A 23,027-nucleotide genomic window follows, 5' to 3' on the forward strand; every position below is an offset into this window, starting at 1 on the left:
AGAAAGGAGATTCTGACTAAAGATCAGGAAGAACTTTCCGACGATAAGAACTGTTTGACAGTTGGAGGTTTTTAAACATAGGTTGGATGGTCATCTATCATGGATGATCTCGTTGAGATTCCTGCATTGCAAAGGGTTTGGACTAGATAACCCACCGAGCCCCTTCCAGCTCTACAATTCTGTGATTCTATGAGTCTAAATTTGCAGTGGGAAATCCTTCACTCCTCAGATTCTCCAGACTGAGTCAAAAAGTTGATCTATTTTTCTCATACAATTCCCGAATGAGAAGACTGAGCTACTAACTAAGAGGGTCATGGGTCCTTAGAACTAGCATACACAATACAAACACAGTAACAAAAGAAACGAACAAAAACTTACAAATCTGGAAATTGGTTCCCTTAGTATAAAAGATGATTATACAATTTAACCAAATTGACCCATCTGACAATACATTTATTGCATATTAAACTATATCTACTATATAAAATAAAATTACAATGTTCAGACTTTTCTACATAACAAGGAATTAATACATCAAAAACTGAAGACTAACAAATATTTGAGCCAAAGACAAACCTCATGAATGGAAAGTACTCATTATATCACTACCAGGGGTGCCAACCTGAATAAAATGGGGGGGGGGGAGGTAAGCCCTGCCCCACATAATTGATCACATGACACAGTGCACACACAGTACTTGAATGGCAATGCCCATTCTAGGTATTGACGACATTCATTTATGTGCTCTACTAAATCTTTTCCTTTCCAAATCATTTTATTAGTTATTGGGGTAATGCAAAAAAGCAGAAAATTTATATTAAAATGTTAGGCTTGACAAAATGCCTACCTTCATAGTCTGCCAATTTACCTGTTCAAACTGCTAGCCACTGGGATGGGGAATGAATCAGCTGAACAGATTTCTCTTTTCCAGAGAAGCAATTGTGAGCCACACCACACATTTTATTTAATCTGAACCCAATAAATGTTCAGTATTTAGATGTGAGAACAAGATGTATATGCAGGAGTTTTAACTGCCACATACAGTTTACAGCAATATATATGGTTTTAGCTAATCTGGATTATGGACACTCAGATACTAAATCTGTACTTGTCCAAACCTGACCTAGATGACAGAGTCCCAAGGTATTTCAGAGGTTCCTCTTGCTCCTGTTGGCTTTTTCCGAACACTGGAATGTCAAAGCGCAAGCCACTTCACTTCCCACCCAGTTAATCAGAATCTTATGCAAGCCAGTTGCAAGTGTGTTCCTTTCTGCTGGAGGTGAGGTGACAACAACAAAAGGAAGGTATTTGTGTTTTTAGTGAATCTGGATTAGGGACACCCTGATTTTAAATCTGTGCTTCTACAAACCTGGGCAGCAATGTGAGAAACCTTTATTAGGACCAACCAAAATGTCACAAAATAGTGAGCAAGCTTTTGAGTTCTCCAGGACTCTTAATCAGGCTAGATATTAAGCAAAGTGGAGCAGGGTTGAAGCTGGCTTGTTCATTGGTGTGTATTGGTCACAGTTAGCATGTAGGAAGAAGTTGCAGACTTAGTTGGATTAGGCTCTTCTGGGCATTATGCAGTTTTCAAGTGACACCAAGAGATGACTGGACAAAGAAATTCTGATTCCTGCATATAAAATTCTGCCATGGACTACAACTAGAGACCGGACTGACCAATAGTGGCAAAGCTGGATGAATAGAAGTCAAGTGGGTGGCTATAATGGGAAGTATTAGACAAAGCAGATCACCTGCTGATCAGGAGCATACCCTGGTATTTAAAAGCGGGGGTGATCTGTGGCCTTACAAATTTTGCTGGTCTGTCTATCTCTATCTATCTATCTATCTATCTATCTATCTATATCTATATCTATCTATCTATCTATCTATCTATCTATCTATCTATCTATCTATCTATATCTATCTATCATCTATCTATCTATCTATCTATCTATCTATCTATCTATCTATCTATCATCTATCTATCTATCTATCATCTATCTATCTATATCTATCTATCTATATCTATCTCTATCTATCTATCTATCTATCTATCTATCTATCATCATCTATCTATCTATCTATCTATCTATCTATCTATCTATCTATCTATATCTATCTATCTATCTATCTATCTATCTATCTATCTATCATCTATCTATCATCTATCTATCTATCATCTATATCATCTATCTATCTATCATCTATCTTTCTATCATCTATCTATCGATATCTATATATCGATATCTATCTATCATCTATCATCTACCGTATTTTTCCTTCTATAACACGCAGATTTTTTCTTCTAAAAAGGAAGGGGAAATGTCTGTGCGTGTTATAGAGCGAATGTGTGGTCCCTGGAGCCGAAAAATCATGCAAAAATCAAATCGCGGCGCTGCACGCTGCACGGAGAAGCGAAACCTGAAAAGAGGAAGCGGCTGCTTTCCTGCATTCTGCCTCAGGGTCTTACTGCCCACCCTCCTCTGTTTTGTTGCTGTGTTTGCTGAAACGGAACAAAGAGCAGGGAAAGCCCCTCCCCTCCAGGCAAGCTCCGGTGCTGCTGGGGGAGAGGGAGAGAGAGGGGGGAAGGGAGAGAGAGAGGGGGGAGGGGGAGGGAGAGAGAGAGGGGGGAGGGAGAGAGAGAGGGGGAGGGAGGGAGGGAGGGAGGAGAGAGAGAGAGAGAGAGAGAGAGAGAGAGAGAGAGAGAGAGAGATGGCTGGCTTGGGTGGGGGGAAACTTTTGCCTTTCTCTCCTCCCTCCCGTTAAATCCCTCTCCTGCATTCTTAGCCAGCTGCTTCTCTGCACACCCCTCTAATGTCCCTTCTTTGTTTTTCCTTCGCTCCCCACTTAAAATGTGGTTACAAAGCATGGATCCTCAGGATCTTTGCATTGGATCACCCCAAATTCACCATCAGATCACATAGCATGTCCATGGCTACAGCCTGCACCAAAAAAATCACGCACCCACTGTTGCCTGGGGCTGCAATGGTGCAAAAATGTGGTTAAAAAGCATGGATCCACAGGGATTCTCAGGATCCTTGCATTGGGTCACCCCAAATTCACCATCAGATCACATAGCATGTCCATGGCTACAGCCTGCACCAAAAAAATCACGCACCCACTGTTCCCTGGGACTGCAATGGTGCAAAAATGTGGTTACAAAGCATGGATCCACAGGGATTCTCAGGATCTTTGCATTGGGTCACCCCAAATTCACCATCAGATCACATAGCATGTCCATGGCTACAGCCTGCCCCCCCAAAATCACGCACCCACTGTTGCCTGGGGCTGCAATGGTGCAAAAATGTGGTTAAAAAGCATGGATCCACAGGAATTCTCAGGATCTTTGCATTGGGTCACCCCAAATTCACCATCAGATCACATAGCATGTCCATGGCTACAGCCTGCCCCCCAAAAATCACGCACCCACTGTTGCCTGGGGCTGCAATGGTGCAAAAATGTGGTTAAAAAGCATGGATCCACAGGGATTCTCAGGATTTTGGCATTGGGTCACCCCAAATTCACCATCAGATCACATAGCATGTCCATGGCTACAGCCTGCCCCCCAAAAAATCACGCACCCACTGTTGCCTGGGGCTGCAATGGTGCAAAAATGTGGTTAAAAAGCATGGATCCACAGGAATTCTCAGGATTTTGGCATTGGGTCACCCCAAATTCACCATCAGATCACATAGCATGTCCATGGCTACAGCCTGCCCCCCCAAAATCACGCACCCACTGTTGCCTGGGGCTGCAATGGTGCAAAAATGTGGTTAAAAAGCATGGATCCACAGGAATTCTCAGGATTTTGGCATTGGGTCACCCCAAATTCACCATCAGATCACATAGCATGTCCATGGCTACAGCCTGCCCCCCCCCAAATCACATACCCACTGTTGCCTGGGGCTGCAATGGTGCAAAAACGTGGTTACAAACCATGGATCCACATGGATCCTCAGGGTCTTTGCATTGGGTCAGCCCAAATTCACCATCAGAGCACATAGCATGTCCATGGCTACAGCCTGCCCCCCAAAAATCACGCACCCACTGTTGCCTGGGGCTGCAATGGTGCAAAAACGTGGTTACAAACCATGGATGCACAGGGATTCTCAGGATTTTTGCATTGGGTCAGCCCAAATTCACCATCAGATCACATTTCTGTGGCCACAGCATGAAGCACAAAAATGATACATCCACTGTTTCATTCAGAATGTTTTTTCCCTTGTTTTCCTCCTCTAAAAACGATGTGCGTGTTATGGTCAGGTGCGTGTTATAGCGCGAAAAATACGGTATCTATCTATCATCTACCTATCTCTCTATCTCTCTATCATCTATCTATATCTATCATCTATCTATCTACATCTATCTATCATCTATCTATATCTATCTATCTATCTATCTATCTATCTATCTATCTATCTATCTATCTATCATCTATCTATCTATCATCTATCTATCATCTATCTATCTATCTATCTATCTATCTATCTATCTATCTATCATCTATATCTATCTATCTATCTATCTATCTCTATCTATCTATCTATCTATCATCTATCTATCTATCTATCTATCTATCTATCTATCTAATCTATCTATCTATCATCTATCTATCTATCTATCTAATCTATCTATCATCTATCTATCTATCTATCTATCTATCTATCTATCATCTATCTATCTATCATCTATCTATAGATATCTATCTATCTATCTACCTATCTATCATCTATCATCTATCTATTTGCTTTTCATCATAAGATCTCAGAGCCATCTAGATCTCCCACCATTAGCCATGGTTCCCACATGATCTAAAACAAGATAATATAATGCTTTAGGCTTTGCATCCATTCTCCCAAATAGGTTGCTTCAGATACAGTGGTACCTTGGTTTGCAAACTCTGGTTTGCATACTTTTTGGATTACAAACACATCAAACCCGCAAGTGCATGTCCCAGTTTGCAAACTTTTTTTGGATTACGAATAATTTTTTTTGGGAGGCCCCATTGGAGAAAGCACGTCTTGGGTTACAACCTGTTTTAGTTTACAAACGGACTTCCGGAACAGATTATGGTTGTAAACCAAGGTACCACTGTATATAACTGAGGATACCAAAGTGCCTTGGGGGTGCAGGGGATCTGTGGAACAAATGTCTACACCCCTAGCCCCAAGAGGCTTTTGTGTATAAACAGCTTTATCATTGTACCATCAGAAAATATATCAGGAAGGAAGGAAGGAAGGAAGGAAGGAAGGAAGGAAGGAAGGAAGGAAGGAAGGGGGTTGCCACTTGCTATGACCAGGAGACAAACTTCCTGGGCTGCAACCACCATGGACAGCTCACTGGATTGAACCAGCCAGTCCAAAGCATCAAGTGCCTTGGAGTCACAACCCGATTCTGTGTTTTATCCCTCTGGAGTTCTGCCACACTCCACAGTCTACACACCCGAAGCAAATGCCAGCAGCATTCACCATGGAGCTATATATAGAAGGAACAGGCTTTATGAATTAAATAACTGAATCCTTGCCCTCCTCAGCATGGAAAGTCAATCTACTATTAGACACACAGAGAGACTACACACTTCACTCTCTTTGTGTGTTTTAACCTAAATTCTTACAGGCATCCAGCCAAAAAAGTATGTTACATGAAAACTGCTGCAACAATTTATAAGTGGAAGAAGCTGCATCAAGTGAAGCTGTCCAGTTCAACCCACCTGTTCATAGTTTAGTAGTATTAGGAAGTGTCTGGGCAGGGAGAAAAAGAGGGAGGTGCACTGCTCCTGATTACAGGAACACAGGAAACAAGAGGCTGATCAGACAGGACACCTACATGGGAGAATCCACTTCCTAGCAGGCTGGTTGGATCATCAAGAGATTTGTCAATAGGTGGGTGAGGTGAGTTACACAGTGGGGGTGGGGCAGAATTGTACAGGAAATTTGTAAGACACTTTGCCTGTTGAATAGTGCTATGGAAGTCACTGGTGTGCAAACACCAGTTGAAATGTTACTGGCCTGGGTTCAAAGTCCAGAAAGACACCTCATAGAGCTGTAAAGGCCACAGCTCCTAGCCCATTCATTTGGCAGTAGAAGTTCCACTGAGACTTCATATCCTGAGTAAACACGTAGAGGATCGGGAAGAAGAGCCGCTTGGCTATTCCGGAAGTCAAATGTCCAGCTGAAGGAGGAAGAAGAGGACAGGAGCACTGATGCTATGCATACTAGGGTGAGGCTGGGGAGCAGGAACAGAGAAACAAAAAACACCCTAAGGGGGGAAGCGGGTGCACTTTGAATCCTTTGTCAGACTTTGCTGGGGCAAACAAAAGTAGGAGCTCTTCCAGCCCGCGGATATTAAGGGAGCCCCAGCCCACCCCCCGAGTCAGACAACAGAAGCGCTGGGCGGGTGGCTCCTCGAAATCCTTCAGGCGCTTTTCCTAGCTAGGAGGTCTGCTGACACGCGCGCCTCCGCCACCATTCTTCATCCACTCCCTACGCGTATATAACCGTTTTACCCCAGGAAAAAAAGCTCCAGGGCTCATTTCTCACATTCATCAGTCCAAGACGTGAGGTCGGCTCTCAAAACGCACAAACAAGGCGTTCGGAAGCGAAGGGTTTAATAGCGCAGGAGTGCGATCGGATAAGAAGCGCCTTCTGAAGGTCTGGCCTCCTGGCGCGGCAGGCAGAGGAGCATTTCTCTCCAGCAGCCCCTTCTTGCGGAAGAGACGCCGGCAGCAGGGGCCAAAAGCCGGGGCAGCGGGGCAGCAAGCGCCTCAGCTCCGCTCCTCCAAGGCATTTTGGAAACAGCTGTGATGGAAGGGAAAGGAGCCAGCGGGGCAGCAGGAATTCCAGAGGGATGCAATGGCAGGAAGGTGACGGTGCGGGAAGGAGCCCGGACTGGGATGCCTCACGGCTCCGGCATGCGTGTGTAGGTGTCCCGCGGGCCAATGGCGACGAGAGGAGGCGAGCAGGAACTCCCTCTCCCCTCCATTTGCTGGAGGGCGCGATGGGGCGGTCGCCGTCCAACCAGATGGGGCTCTGGGGCCCCGTCCAGCCAGCCCTCCCGGGGCCGCGTCATGCCCAGGCCCATTCGCATCACATGCTCCCTCGAGGGCAGAAAGAAAAAAGGGGTTCTCCCATCCCCACCCCGTTTCCGTATAGCTATATATAAGGCGAATCCCTCTCTGTTCCTCCAGTGACACAAAGAGTCAGAGAAAAGGAAGCACCTGCTCCTATTATCTTATTTTAATTTTAATGATTTGCATTCTGTTCATTTCTCCCATGCAAAATAAAAACTCCTAGGTTTGGATTACTGGAGCTGGAAGGGGAGAGAGAGATTCCCTCTCCTGTGACTGGCTTGCTTTCTAGGGTGGAAAGGAGGGGAGAGAGACAAAATAAATTCTGGAAGCGACCGCTGAGAAAACCAACTTTGTCTTGGCCAGGCTGATCTCTGAGAAGGCGAAGAGGAGAAGCGCTCAAGGAAAAGGTGAAGTAATGAATTCTGGGGGAACTTCAGTTTTCCAAGTCTTTTTACACCAACTGTTTGTTTTTCCTAAGTCTGTAATGCATGGGTCGGCAGCCCCACAGAAGATCTCTGGTGGTTTTCAGAGAGCAGCATTTCCTGGGCAATGCAGAGAAAAGAAATCCGAGGACCGGTTGATTTGTGCATTTGCCTCTGTTTGAATTGGCTGAGCAAGAGGCAGTTGGGAGCAGGGTAGCCCTGCCGCCTCTTTCAAAATCCCAAACAAATCCTGGGCTTCACCTGATTTGAGATCTCTAGTTGGGGGAATTTGGTGTATTTCAAATATCTCATTGTTACACTGCAGGCAGGCTTGTGATGTAGTCCTAGAATCATAGAATGGTAAGATTTGGAAGGGCATCTTTGGCCCAGTGCGGGGCTCGAACCCAAGACCCTCAAGATCTACTGACTGAGCTGTCGGGAAAGAAGTTCCCAGGATTGGGTGTGTGTTGGATGGTGGGGATGAAGACTCCTGCTGGGAAAATGTGTCCATTAAACTTCCCCATAAGTAGAAGGCGGGTCCATTCTTCCAAGTTCCATTGAACTAAATGGCGCGACTCCCATTCATTCCAATGGGGCTGGTGAAGGAGCAGAAGCAGCGCCACGGAGGACCCTTTGCTGACTGAAGGGGACTGGGCAGGGGAGGCCGGCCCAAGACATTTCGGCCAAAAGGGCACCAGGAAAGGTCGGCCCTGAAAGACTGGCCGCATAACGGGATTTGCTGCCTGACAGGCCCGCTCCCCTTGCTCGGCAGGGCGCCTGGGGCGCATCCCAGGAACCAAGGCGGACCAGTTCCGCCCGGCTCTGCCCAAGGCCGCCGGGTTGGGCGCTTCCAGGCCGGGCCGGCAGGATCCGCCGGGGCCTTGCTGCCGAGGAGCAACTTCACTCAGCCCTTCTTTCGGGGGGAGGTGGAGAAATGCCCTTTGGGGCTTCGCCCCAGGCGCCAGGCCCGCTCTCTCGAAAGCCTCTCGTCGGCCGGCTCGTCCGCTCCGGGGTCGGAGGGGGGGGGGGGTCCCTGGCCTTCGCCTGATCGGAACCCGCGACCCGCAGCCTCGCTCTTCTTCTTCGCATCTCCAGCAGCTCCGCCGAGCCACGAGGGCTGGGCCCGGGTTCTCTCTCGACCGCGCCTCGGTCCCCGCCGTCGGGCCGCCGGCTGTTCTTTGGGACTCCGGCGAGCGCGAGCCCTTTCTCACGCGCGAAGGCGCTTCGCCGGCTGCCGCCCCCTCCCTCCTCCTCCCGCGGGAGCTTGGCGGCGCCTCTGGCGGAGGAGTCCTCGCCCGCCAGGTCGCCCCGTCGGAATTGGGCCTCGGGGAGGTGGGGAGGAGGAAGGGCCGCGGGGCGGACGGCGCCCCCTCGGCCTCCCCTCCTCGCCCCAATCCCAGCGGCGAGGGGGGCTGCGGAAGCCGCTTCGACAACTGCGGCGGAATGAGGCCAGAAGGACCCGGCCCCACTCAAGGCTCGCTCTGGCTCGTGTGAAATGTTCCCCGCGCGAGTAGAGAACCCTCGCTGCACGTAGAAATGTAGCGCCTCAGGGACCCTGATGCCTTTTCTGCTTGCGGGGAGGTTGGTTTGAACTGCGATCTGCTCCTCGCGACACGGAAAGGCACGCTCCATTCTGCTGCCTTCGAAGAGAAGTGGCGCCGTGTCCCTCACGGCCGATTTCGCATCCCACCAGCTCCGGGACCCAGAGGATCTTGCTGGCGGGCGTGGGAGGCGGGCGCTCTTCCGCCAAGGGTGGGGCTCGCCGCCCGCCGGCAGCGCTGGGGTCTCGGCCCATGTTCCTCGGGCGCCATCTCTTTGCAAAATGCCTCCTCCTCCTCCTCCTCCTCCTCCTCCAGCAGGTTTCCCAGAGGCGGCTGCTCTCCCCGCTGCCTCCCTCCTCCCTTTCGTAGCGCTCGGCGGGTGTGCGCGCACCAGGACTCAGTGTGCGGGTGGATGTTAGTAAGTACTGTAAGCAGAGAAGACAACTTGCCGGAAGCTCCTGACCTGAACCTCGATTTCTAGGTACTTTGCCGACGGGGGATGCGTGGCTTTCTCTCTCGGAGAGGAAAGGAAAGCGGCTGCAGTTCTCGAAGGACGCGTCCCCCTGCCCAGTTCAGGGCTGTCCTGGGACACAGAATCCTTGGTTCTGTTGCCCACCTAGGCACTCGGCTTGCTTGCAGCTCAGAAGATTGCTCTGGATTTTGTGTGTGTGTGGCGGGGGGGTGGGGTAGGGACGAAGTGGGGAATCCACGCGTGGGACCTCCGTCTCCGCTTCAAAGCGCGTCTCACGCACCCACGCGCTTAGGAGCAAAAACTTATCGTGTCTTCCTTCGCAGGTTCCAAAGACTCACAGCAAAGCGACGATGTTCCCCAGGCTCTTTCACCAGTGGAGTTTCCTGGTTTTTCTACTGAGTTACTGTGTACCCTCCTCTGAGAGATCGCTGGAAGGGAATAGCCGCAGACTGTAAGTTCCAGTTTGATCTTCCTTTCCTCTATCATTACAATTGGAGTGGTTGGGAATTTTGATACAGCAACAGCTCTGATCTCTTTCTAACAGTGGCATTTCAGCTTTTCACAGGGGAAAGTGCCTGAAAAGTCTTAAACCAGCTGCTTATGAAGTCATTGGTCAGGGATACAGATTTTATTCAACCTTTAAAGAATAATAGCAATAAGGAGAAGTTTAATTTTAGAAAAATAACAGATAAGGAACTATCTCTTTCACTGCTTTCAGTTTTTTTAAAAAGTGATGCTGGTTCTCTATATGCATAGGAAGATATTTTTCAAAGACTGTTTGGGGACAGCATAATATTTGGAAGAGTTGAGAACAGTGATGGGGTTGGGGAGAATCTCACTCAGTGATTCTTGGCAATGCATAAGAGGAACAATTGCTGTCCTTAAAGGACACAGGGTGGGTGGGGAGCAGAGCCTCACTTGTGTACAATTACAAATATACACACAGACAGTATTCATATTACAGGAATGCTACAATAGCAGACACACTACAGACTTCAGATGTGGAAAATGGGGCTATAGGCATGTTGGCCTAGGTCCCAGCTACACTGTGGGAGAATATACATGACACTTATTTCACAGACATTGCCTTCGCCCACCTTGGTACCGTGACAGTTAACATTAACTTTCTGGTCCAGAGTTAAATATCTGATTTAGTGAGAGTTTTGAGATAAGAGAATCTGAGAAAGAACCCAAAACATGTATGCTCCCCCACTGCCCCCATGTCTATTAATATGAATCATATGCCTGCATATGTAAACAAAACAGTGAAACCACCCATGTCATTAATCCCGCACTGTGGTTACGAACTAATAATCAATAGATTTCTAGTTACTTAAGATCCTGATCCTGAAATCTCTTTATGCTGGTTTAATTATTCGGAAGGGGAGTGTCCAATAAGTTCAGAAGCCAAGTATAAACCAACAATTTTAGGAAACCATATATTCCATAAACTTAGAAGTAACAGTGCTGCTTATTAGCTTTACACTGCTTTTATTTCTGTTTTTAGGCTCTATTTTTATATTAGTGATTGATGTTTCTGGGAGTGGCATTTATATGTCTAAGGGACTTGCCTGATGAAGTACATTGATTGTTGGGATTACTAATAATAAATCCATTCAAATTTGGTTGGAAAATGCATGCATGAACTTTGTCCCAAAATGCAATCTTTAAACCTCCTTGAGCAATGTGGGTAGAGAACACTGTCCTGAAGATAAAGCTAAAGGACATTCTCTTCCCCTTGTTAACACTAGCTACGTCTTTTATTTGGAAATGCTGTGTGGTATTCAGCTGGGTTTTACTCAGATTGGGCATATTAAAATTAATGGACCTAACTTTGACATGTTCATTAATTTCAGTTGATCTGCTATGAGTAAAACTAAGTTGAACGCCACCCCATGCTTCTCACCGCAGCTAATAAGAAAATCCATGTTTGGATTTGTGTTGAGCCTTTCCCTTGGAACCAGTCCTATATATCTTTCTATTAATCAGGGGTCCCTTTCTTCTGAGGCAATGCTCGCCACCACAAATCTCTGATTATTCCCTCTCCACTAGATGTTACCAAGGCAAAATTCGCAGTCACACACCCCTTGGTGCTAACCCAGACTGAGTCACTGTGTGTGAAGCGATATTCCTGAACAAAGCCCACAAACAACAACAGCCTGCCATATTACAAAGAACAGCTGTTTTGAGTTGATTGGTAACTTAGTTTGGTAGGCTATATACTGAATGCAGCAAGCTGCCAAAAACAGATTGGTCCCAAAGACCGTAGCCTCTGCCTGTCCTATAGTGCTAACTCCAAGCCAACCTCCAACTGTGGAATGAAAGAGTAAATTGTGGAAGAGGGGCTTCACAGGAGTCTGTAAACATGAGAATGCCACCAAACCCACAAAGTACCTTACAGATCAGTAAACATTCTAGTGATAGAAAGTTTCTTGGCATGTATTTTCCTAAAGACTCCAGGAGGAGAAGGCAAACTGCAGTTACGAGAAGCGAGCTTTTTGGAGGCAGTGAAAGAGAAATTGGGCCAGGACGACTGTTTGAAGTTATGGTGATCAAGACATCAGGAGTGGACACTTTTCTAATGATGACTGGTTAACCATTTTTCCTTTGGGGATTAGCAGTTTAACCCAGCCAGTGTGTTTATGATGCTGAATTCATAGCAGTCAGTACTGTGTACATGAGACTGAATGATAGCTCTGTGAATGTGGCATACAATGTATACAGTAATTTGTGTGGGTACTTCTGGGCAGCGAGAAACCATAAGCTCTCAACTCTTCTCTCAAAATTGCTTACCACATGTTAGCATTGCATTAACTGCATCTGGTTTGGGGTCAGAATTCTTTCATTTAACATGGCTTGCAGGCTGGAAGGGATCTCTAGTGGGTTATCCTAATAATTTTGAAATCTTCAATCTTTCTGTTTTTAGGAACTCAACAAGTAATCCAACCCAGTGATTAGGCACACATGAAAAGTTTAATAGTTTAATCTTTTCCCAGTCCATACAGTTACATGGAATGGGAGAAATAATTACATTTCTTATAGCCTGTGTTATGGTTCTATTTTATATTTATATTTATATTTAAATGACATCATTTACTAGGGCCTTCCCAAGATGTTCTGGTTCCTGCTGTATTGGGGTGCGTTTTTTAAAGAGTGTGGGATGACCTTTCTCCCCACCACTTCCCCTTTTTGGTCACAGATTACTACAGTCATACCTCGGGATGTATATGCTTCAGGTTAAGCATTTTCGGATTGCGCTCTGCAGCGACCCGGAAGTAACAGAGCGCGTTACTTCTGGGTTTCACCGCTCGCGCATGCGCAGACACTCAAAATGATGTCACACACATGCGCGGAAGTGGTGAAACGCGACATGTGCAGACGCGGGTTGCGTTCGCTTCAGGATGTGAACAGGGCTCCGACACGGATCCTGTTCACATCCAGAGGTACCACTGTATTCCTCAGAAGCATTTACAGTAGCGGCCTACACATTGGTTCAACACACTGAATGGTTATTTTAAAACAATTAACTGGGTCCATGAACTATGTGAATGCACATGAATGTCAATCTAATATAAATGCACAGAGGCAAGCTGTGCATTATTATTATTTTACTTTAACGGGGGGGGTGCATGCATGCATCTCTCACATACATCATTTAACTACTGGTAAATTAGACGAGAAGGGGTGGGGGTGGAGAGATGAGAGTTGGAGAGACCAAGGTGGGGCAAGGTGAATTCTTCACATTTATTTGGACGGGTCAGCCAGGCTTTTGGCTTCTAAATTGTTAATCAAGTACCTAATTGTTTGGATTGTTAAGAAGGGAGAAGCATCCTGAGAAATTCTGAAAGCACTGCAAGATATGTTGCTTTGGACAGACTGGCAAATATGATAAAAATAGTAGCTAAGAACTAACTGGACCTTCATAGGTCCCTTTAACACTGCAATTTTAAGGGTACATGTTTTAGTGCAGTGTATCATACTGCTTGAGGTACATGCCTTCTCTTCAATCCTTTTGCCTTCCCATGAATCTACACGTTTTGTTTGTTTTTAGGTTCATGAGTGTGCTTCTAATGTTACTAGCTTGCAGTGTTTGAAGTGACCTTTAAGTAAAGGGACTTCCACACTATAACTAAGCTATTGCAGTTTATGAGCTGGAATCACATAGAGTTTTATCAGGCCTGTATAAACCATTTTAGTTAGTGTGAGAGGTGTTACACTTTGGTAACATCAACAAGGTGTGAATTAGTACACATAACTTTCATTAAAATGCTAAAACTGACTGTATCAATGGGATCCCCAAGCACTTGGCAATGAGCACATACAAAGTCAAGTCTGATTGCCACTGAAGACACTGTTTTTCCACTGAGAGTCTCATCTAGCTCTGTTGCTGCCAGGGACTCCTAGTTTGGAGCTCAGCCTCTTAGCCACTAAGGCTACAACCACTCTAAAGATCAGGCCAGAGCAAATACCACAGGCAAGACCTTGTTATAAACCTTGACACAACTCTTTTAAATGAAGTTACTCTACACATGCAAGTCATCAAGTGCTGAGGAATCAAGTTTTGAGAAATGAATAAATGAACATCAATCCAAGTGGCGATGGGTTGGTAATAACATTTCATGTTGGTATTTAAGACCTCTTGACCTCTGCATGTTACACAGAGAAATGCCAGTCTCTACATTCAAAATACAGTGGTACCTCGGGTTACATACACTTCAGGTTACATACCCTTCAGGTTACAGACTCCACTAACCCAGAAATATTACCTCGGATTAAGAACTTTGCTTCAGGATGAGAACAGAAATCATGCAGCAGCGGTGCAGCAGCAGCAGGAGGCCCCATTAGCTAAAGTGGTGTTTCAGGTTAAGAACAGACCTCCAGAACAAATTAAGTTCTTTACCCGAGGTACTACTGTAGTCTCTATGGAGATCAATGCATCAGGCAGCAAGTTGATATATGGTTCTCATTGCTGCCATGTTTCTTCATAAAATACATCAACATGCCTACCTCATTAAGAAACAGAGTAGTGACATCCATTGACTTGACCAATAGGAGTCCCCTCATTTATAATATGATATAATATGTTTGTGCAATAACCATGTGAATGCCTCAGCGCATTCCACTACTAGCAGACCGGAAGGACAGCTACTTGTGGCACCTTTGGGATCTACAACCCCACTTCCCTTTTTCCCTTGTGCAGTTCACAATGCATCCACCTTACCCTGAGGCAGAAACACACATTTTCCCATAGTTAATTACTTCCCAGGCAACGCTTAGATCATTTGTTGGATCACAATATGGTTTCTGTGGACCACATCTTCTTAACTCCCTTGTTATTCCAGTCTGCACTCTTGCAAAATGCCTGGTTAAACCATTGCTTAAGTAGCCTAGAATTGAGGAAGCTGAGAAAATGTGATATAGATTGCTCTTGTTGTATAAAACAGTAGTTTAGGAAAGTATTATGTACATAGAAACAAATTAAGCGTGCCTAACAGGATGGGTGCTGCTGAGGAAAAGTGGTTAATAGAGAATATAAGACTGAGGCATTGAGTAAATCTCCTAACATCTAGGCTAGCTTGGAGCATGTATGCCAAGAAACTGTAATCTACATGAGAGATGGCCACCTGATGAACAGCAGACCAAATATTCCCTGCAAATCACTCATCATCCAAAGTTGTTTTATTCAGTCCCTAGTAGTGCTACTAGATTATAATCAAGAGATGGTAAGTGGTTTGCCAATGGCTTAACTTCAAAGGAAAATAAAAAGGCATTTTTTTCAAGTGGAAAGAAAGAGCTAACCCATGTGGCAACTGCCTCCAGATTTTCACATAATGCTCTGTCTATAGCTGGGTGCATGTGCACCATGCATAAAATCGTTCTTGCTGCTCCATAAATTTATTATGGGGCCTGACCAATGATGAGGTTAATTCATTTGGCAGCATACACTTCTGAGTCACAGACTACCACCTGAAGAGTGGAATGCCCCAGAGAACATATAAGTTGGTCATCCTGTTCCAGTAATGGAAAATCATAAAAACAGGTTGATACATCCTCAGCACATGGTCTCCTTTGCATCATGTTCTGGTGACACAGTTCTTCACCAAGTACTTGTTCAATCTATGTACAAAAAACATCTCCATACTTTAGACAGGGAAGGGGCTTGCACACCACAAGTCAACAAAGCGTCTCCACTGAGAGAACAAATATGTCAGCGTCTAAGGCAAGGCCCTATAATTAATCTATTCATAAAAGGTGTAGAACATTAATTTCTTTTAAACTAAAGGAAGTTCCTATCTCAGAAATCCATGCATGATGTATTTGCATAAGAATTTGCATTTCTAAGGACCCATTTTGATATTACAGCAGTGGAGTTGCTGCTGCAATGTGTCTCTTCCCTGGGCTACTCTGGTGACATCAGAGTCTTGGGAAAAGGCCACGACAGAGCTTCACAACATCCCAGCATTGTTCTTCCTGAAAATTAGAATAATGCTGGCATGGAAATGAGTCATGCTAAATCTTGCCGCCCCCACATGATCTCAGACTTCTCATGCTACCAGAGTGGTGCAGGAAGGAGACATTTTCTACTGGTCCATATCATAAAGTTTATGTCAGAAGACACCCTGACATAAGACTGCTTTGGGGATAATTTGTTTGGAAATATTTGCCCGTATTAAGTCAAAGAATGCATAAGCTGAATTTTTATTCCCCTACAATACATTATGCCCATGTCTTTTGCAACTTTATGTGCTTGTCTTTGATAGCTAAGACTGCTCAAAAGGTCGAGTGTAAGATAATTTGCAAATTATTTCAATTTTAGATCTTCTATTTCAGTAAGGAAAAGTGAACCAAAAGTAGCTCATATCCAAGGTAATGCTTTAGAGGTGGAAGGTTTCACTGTACCCAGAAAGGAATAGATTTGGCTAAACTGATTAGCAACATTTTTTTTTTTTTTATTGAAGTGTGGATTTGCTTTTTTTCAAGCAGCAAAAGGACAGTATCAGAATACCAGCTGTTGCATGATAAAGGAAAGTCTTTGCAAGATATTCGAAGACGAAACTTCCTGCAAAATTTAATTGAAGGGGTTAACACAGCCGAGATCCGGGCTATGTCAGAGGTATCACCAAACCCTAAACCTGCCACTATCGCAAAGAATTATGCTGTCCGGTTTGGCAGTGAAGATGAAGGCAAGTGCCTGACTCAAGAGACCAACAAAGCCCAGACGTACAAAGAGCAACCTCTTAAGGCTCCAGGAAAGAAAAAGAAAGGAAAGCCCGGGAAACGTAAAGAGCAAGAGAAGAAAAAAAGGAGGATTCGTTCAGCCTGGCTCAGCTCAAGAGGGTCGGGAAGTGGAATGACACAGATCCCCCTCTTGGACATCTTTGGAACTACACATATCAATACAAGGTAATACTCTTCAGCCTTAATGCAGAAGGTAAGAATTTAAATGTCCAGGGTCTACCCAAGACAATAGGATGCCTAAAGTGGAAAACTCAAATGGTAATCAAAGTTCTCCTATGCAACTCCATTGATGCAAACTGGAGACGTGCAAGGGAGTCTGGTTCATGGATTGAAGGAGAAATAAATGATGTTGAAAATGTGCTGTTTCCAGCAGTTATACCTTGCCTCATAGTATGACTGTCTCTAATCCCCATTTTTCTACATCACTTAGAGGGTGAAAATTATTAAGCTACTTCCTCTTCTACAAGAGCAGTAGCTCCCCACTTCTTTAAGGTAATTTGTTTGCTTTAAGCTACCAAGATAAATGTCTTCCTTTTGGAGATACAGTCGTACCTCTGGTTACATACCTAATTCGTTCCGGAGGTCCGTTCTTAACCTGAAACTGTTCTTAACCTGAAGCACCACTTTAGCTAATGGGGCCTCCCACTGCTGCTGTGCTGCCACTGCACGATTTCTGTTCTCATCCTGAAGCAAAGTTCTTAACCCGAGGTACTATTTCTGGGTTAGCGGAGTCTGTAACCTGAAGCGTATGTAACCCGAGGTACCACTGCAGGGAGAAGGGCAGCAAAACAGTGTTTGCCTTTGAGTCAGTTCTTCAGTAGCAAAGTTACCTGGACAAAACTCCAAGCTCTTAGATCCCTCTTTAAGGAATTAGTAACTATGTAACAACTATATTTACTAGTCCTTGGAGGCGGGCAAATTAATTTCAGAGAGATTTGTGTTTGTGCTAGGGAAAATCAAGCCCTTTACAACTTCTGCACATTTTAAAAATGCAACACGGTTTTTCTATAATGAGAGGCGTTTCAAATTTTAGGATTATGAGATGATAGCCTACCTTATATCTTTCACAGATATAAAAAGTAAGCTATGCCCCCCCTTGTCTTTAACAATTTACACCATTTTTTAAAAAAGAAAAAAACCTCACAGTTTGTATCCTTAGGGGAGAACATGGAAAGTTTCTCTTAGTAATATCTGCTAACACCAGCCAGCCTTTCTGCCATAATATTTTCCCTGCCATTAGGACTTGTTAGTTCAGTTCCAATTTTGCTGCCAGCTTGTCAAACAATTACACTGCTGCTGAAAAATGTGGAGCATTGCCCCGGGGGTAGAGAAACATGTTTCTCTCATGTATGACAAGCTTCTTTAAAAAGAATAAGTTTAAGAACTGCAACTTTGCACAGATTCCATATCATCATTTTCTGAAAGAATTGTGAAAGCTCTCATTCTTTCACTCCCCTTTAACTCAAAGAAAATATAGTGATTTTTATTTCACCCAAAGATTTCAGGATTAAACATTGCAATATGGAAATTATAAACATGCTTACTTTGAAATTCAAAAGAGTTCAACAGGATTTGCTCTCTTAACAGGTGTGCTTCTTAGGATTGAATCTTATTTTCTTACATTTGTAACCTACCTTTCTTCCAAGGGTCTCAAAACAGAGAGCATGGAGTCATCCCTTTTTAGCTAGTATATAGACTATTGACTTATTTGTAATATTAGACACTCAGTTTACAGCAACAGGCAAATTTAACCACTATTTATATACTCGTGACACAAGCATTACTAGTCTCCTGTAAATATGTGGAAACGTAATAAACAGAGGAGGCACCAGACCACAAGATGCACCTAGTTTTTGGAGGAGGAAAACAAGAAAAAAAATATTCTGAATCTCAGAAGCCAGAACAGCAAGAGGGATCACTGTGCAGTGAAAGCAGCAATCTCTCTTGCTGTTCTGGCTTCTGGCATAGCTGCGCAGCCTGCATTCGCTCCATAAGACACACACACATTTCCCCTTACTTTTTAAGAGGGGGAAAAGTGAGTCTTATAGAGCAAAAAAATATGGTAATATTTGGGTTCCTGTGTGGGCAACACCTACAGATACACAAGGTGTCACTTTTGTATTATTTGAACTGCAGGACTCAAATATAACTCATGGTCATCCACATGTCAAAATTGGCCTAATCTTCATGTAGACGACTTACTATTCACAATAACCCATTCCCAGAGATTTTCTAAGTTTATTCTTAGGACTTTTCTATCCACATTTGTGTGTGTCTTTTTTTGTGGCAGTCTTTTTTTTTTTGCTGCCCATGGTAACCATTTTGTCCTAGCACCTACCGAACTTCAACCACTATGAGTACTGGCATCACATTTTCCCCCAAAAGAAAAACTGTCTGCCTGTTTCAGTGGTAAAACAGCCTTCCATTGGTGCAATGTGACTTCCCCTTCTTCTTCTTCTTCTTCTTCTTCTTCTTCTTCTTCTTCTTCTTCTTCTTCTTCTTCTTCTCCTCCTCCTCCTCCTCCTCCTCCTCCTCCTCCTCCTCCTCCTCTCCCCTGCAGCTCCTTTGGACTACCTTTCAGGGGAGGATGCGAGGGATGAAGAAGAAGGGGAGGTTCTATCACATTCAGTCCACTCATGCGATGTTGGATGTAATCCATTGTGTTATAAATATTTTGCAACGTTTGAACCAACATTGCTTCGTCCAAAGGATCCCCAAAACGCTCAAAGCATTTCTAGATTGGGGCTTGTCTCAAAACGTTTTTGTTTTCAATATAATAGTTTATGAGTATTATAGGGCCTGTAAGGACTTTGAACACTTGAGATATTTAAAATATATCTTTTAGAAAAGGAAGTGATTAAGCACAAGAGCAAAATTCCTTCTCTGCCAAATAGAATGTAGAATTTCAGCTTCTGAGCTTCCAAAACAGCTTTACCTGATGCAGTGCTAATAAGGTGGCAAAAAATGCATGTTCCCACAATGTTAATCAAGCGACAATCAACCTTAAAGACTGGGAGAACATTTCCAGGAAAAGTGACTTCAGTTATCTTTTCATGATACAACTCTCCTTTCCCCCTCAAATTGCAGATTTTAAAATGCTTTCACTTATTTTCCTCATACACAGTATAAGAGAAATCAAGGTGTGAACTTGTCTTAATATAGTGCAGCCAGCATTCAAAGTGGTTGTTTAATTTGATCAAGGTAGTAAAAAAACCAAAACCTGGACATGACTTTTATTTATACACTCTGAAGAAAGGTGAAAGGTCTTAAGAGGTGCACTTAAGAGTCTAATGCAACAGGCCATGGCGCTCCAAGCTGAAATTCTCTTTTCTCCAAAAAGAATGAAAGCTTGCATCTGATAACTTGCAATCTGCTTATCACTTCCATGGATTTGTGTGTCTTATGTCAGGATCTTAGGTGAATAAAGAAAGCTGCTTGAGGGCTGATGTGTGAAAATCCTCCAGCTTGGCAGGATGACACAGAAAACCAGGCTACCGCAGCTTTGCCTAAAGGTTGTTTGCTCATCTTTGATAAATGGTCACCTATAACCCACCCCTATTCCTTCATTTGGCTGTTTTGGTTCTTTCTCCCAGTCCTTTCCCCATTTTTCAAGTTGTAAGCCAGCCACTCACCTTGGGAACACAGCTAAAGATGCTGTGCACAGATATCCCCAGAAATGGGAACAGACTTTTCTGAAATATATCTCACGAAAGAGTCAAAGGCAGACTGGAGAATTACAGGTCTGGGCAGAATAAATCTTTGCCCAATGGCCACCCTCAGCAGGAAATGTAAAATAAGTAACCAAGATGGAACGGATCTTGAACAGGATGTCATATGTAGGCTCAAACATAGGAAGCAAAGCTCAACAGGCCTGAATGGAACTTGGCTGCCTAGCCTGGATTTGGAAGGTGGATTTTTCACAATACCTAGTTTTATATTTGTTTTAGTAGCACTATATTAAATTGTGATTAAAATGTGATGCATTGCTAATGACTGTGCATTGAGGGAGGGGGTCTCAGGAGAGACCCAGCTGCAAAAGATCAGCTACTTGGAATTGATCTCTAATACTTCACATTGCTAGTTTCATAGTACTGAAAACCATGCACAGTAGAGACTGAACAACAAAAAATCCAGAGTTGTTCATCATCTCTTCCAACAGGCACACCCTGTTGTAAGACTATAAATGTTGTGTCCAATTATTTTGTATGGGAAAATATTAATTCCCCCCCATTTCTCTTCTCTTTCTTTGCAGGAGGCGTTGACATCGTCAGCTGAGATTTTTGGAAAACACACTGCAGTATTCTGTAATAGTCAACATATGGAAAGTGTTAGAAGTATTTATTATCTGTAAATATTGTAAATGTATCAGAATAAAACGTTGGCCACAGATGCTCTCCAAAACTGCACATTTGAACATTGTGAATATTGGGAGATTCTTTTTGTGCAAAGACAATTCTTGTTGTCCATTTACCATAATTTATTTTGTTGAATGATGTATTTATTTCCATGAACGTTTATCTTGGTGCTGCTGACTTTCTATAATTTTTGTAACATAATGCACTTTAGATATACATTATGTCTTTTGTTGATACGACATAAATAAATGGTTCCTTTTTTATTGGTTTTAATGAGTTGCCCAAGTACAGTTGTTTAAAAAACAAACAAATCTTCCATGCATGTATAAAAGGCGGTATTTTTACAATTTTTTTCAAAAGGCCAATAAAATATAATGTAGTTAAAATCATATCATGACTCAGAGGAAAAAGTGTGTCCTCTTAAAATCTCAAGGACAAGGAACAATCATTTCCCCCTTTGCGGCATCTGAAAATAGTCTTCAAACCTAATATGTTTATATTGGTTTTGCTTCCATTTTCATATTAGTTTTTAGTTAGAAATCACTAACGATGTATTGTGCTCCAGTATCTGGCATTAAGGCAGTGGAGAAGCTGAACTGGTGTCTAATACTTGTGGAAAAGAATTCTGCACAGGGGGATGTGCTTCAGTTTTACAGGGCTTACATGGAAACACAAATTGATCTCCAAAAGTGTTAGTCCAGAGTTTCCCAAGGCAGAGCACAAGGGATGGAGACAGACGGAAGTCAGGTTGGAGGGTGGGGAGGAAGTTGTAGCTCCTCAGCATTCATCCAGCAACAAAAACCTGGCAGAAAAATGCAGATGAGACCAAAGGGGCTTAATGCAAGCCAGGAATCCATTGCTGCCTTGGAGTATCTGAAGTCTGAGTTTTTATAAATCTCCCATTAGAATTTCCCACCTCATTCCAAGTTTATTTCCAGATGCTGCTACTTCTATTACACAGGAATATACTAAAACACTCAATACTTCCTTCCCTACAGAGTTTATTGGAGGTACAGTTTGGTCTTCCCCAATATCTAGTATGCTGATTCTGATGCCTCCTTGTCTTAGGACATAGGAGTGGCTGAATGCATGGAGAATGTGTGAAATATCCAACACAGTGGCTTGACTTTGGGTAGACCAGCAATTCCAAGCCCACTTTGGATTCACACTCAGCAATGTCTCCTAGTTCTAAGATAAATGATTAGGCCTTGAAGACTGGTGGATACAGTCTTTGTTGCCTACTGTGGGTAAATAATCATTGAGAAACAAGCTGACAGCTCATATTTCAAGTGTCTTGACATGCAGCTCAATCCTATCTGTATTTCCCAAGAAGCAAATTCCACTGATTTCAATGAAGCCTAATCAGAAGTACACATGCATTAGATAACAGTCTTAGACTAGTTTAGGGCAGCAGTGGAGCTAACAGACACCCTGATAAACGTGCTAGTCTTTCAGATATCATCAGTTCCTCCAAACCAGCGACCTACCCTTGCAGATCAGATATACACTAGACTGCTTCTTGCCAGCCAGCTGCACAGCTTACTGCCCAAGTAGAAACTGCCAAGCGGATTTTGCTGCTGCCATATGCACCAGTGGAAGCATGTAGGCATCAGCTGCAAATTCCATTAGCTTAGCGTAGTCACCAGCCAAAAGTCATTAAAAGTCAGCAATAAAGCTGTATAGATGGATCCTTTTCATTTGGCACAACATGGTAATATTCCCACAATTCTTATCACACATATGCACACTTGTTTTGTATATACACATATAGTACACACACATATTCCCATAATATTAGAAATGTGTTTTTAAAGAAACACTTTAGGACTACTGCTGCCTCTCTGTGTGCTTATTTGAATCTTAGGCTGCATGAGGTTGCTCCCCCTCCATGCCATTTCCAGCATGGAATCCTTCAGGGAGGTCAAA

General features: G+C 43.8%; 1 protein-coding gene across 11 annotated transcripts; it reads left to right on the plus strand.

Annotated features, from left to right (window-relative positions):
* The first annotated feature begins 5,785 nt into the window (after window positions 1-5,785).
* PTHLH (parathyroid hormone like hormone) lies at window positions 5,786-21,374 on the plus strand. Of its 11 annotated transcripts, none has more exons than XM_083738959.1 (5): window positions 5,786-5,885; window positions 7,296-7,479; window positions 9,831-9,958; window positions 16,489-16,911; window positions 20,999-21,374. In XM_083738959.1, exons 3-5 carry the CDS (start codon window positions 9,858-9,860, stop codon window positions 21,006-21,008), a joined length of 534 nt encoding a protein of 177 aa, XP_083595085.1. In that variant the 5' UTR covers window positions 5,786-5,885; window positions 7,296-7,479; window positions 9,831-9,857; the 3' UTR covers window positions 21,009-21,374. The 11 variants fall into 11 exon arrangements, with proteins under 11 accessions (XP_083595085.1, XP_083595088.1, XP_083595086.1 ...); XM_083738960.1 differs by having other exon boundaries at window positions 5,876-5,894; XM_083738962.1 differs by lacking the exon at window positions 7,296-7,479 and having other exon boundaries at window positions 5,788-5,885.
* Window positions 21,375-23,027: the final 1,653 nt, after the last annotated feature.

This window comes from Podarcis gaigeae (assembly GCF_964106915.1).
Source record: "Podarcis gaigeae genome assembly, chromosome: 5".
Lineage (NCBI taxonomy): Eukaryota > Metazoa > Chordata > Lepidosauria > Squamata > Lacertidae > Podarcis > Podarcis gaigeae.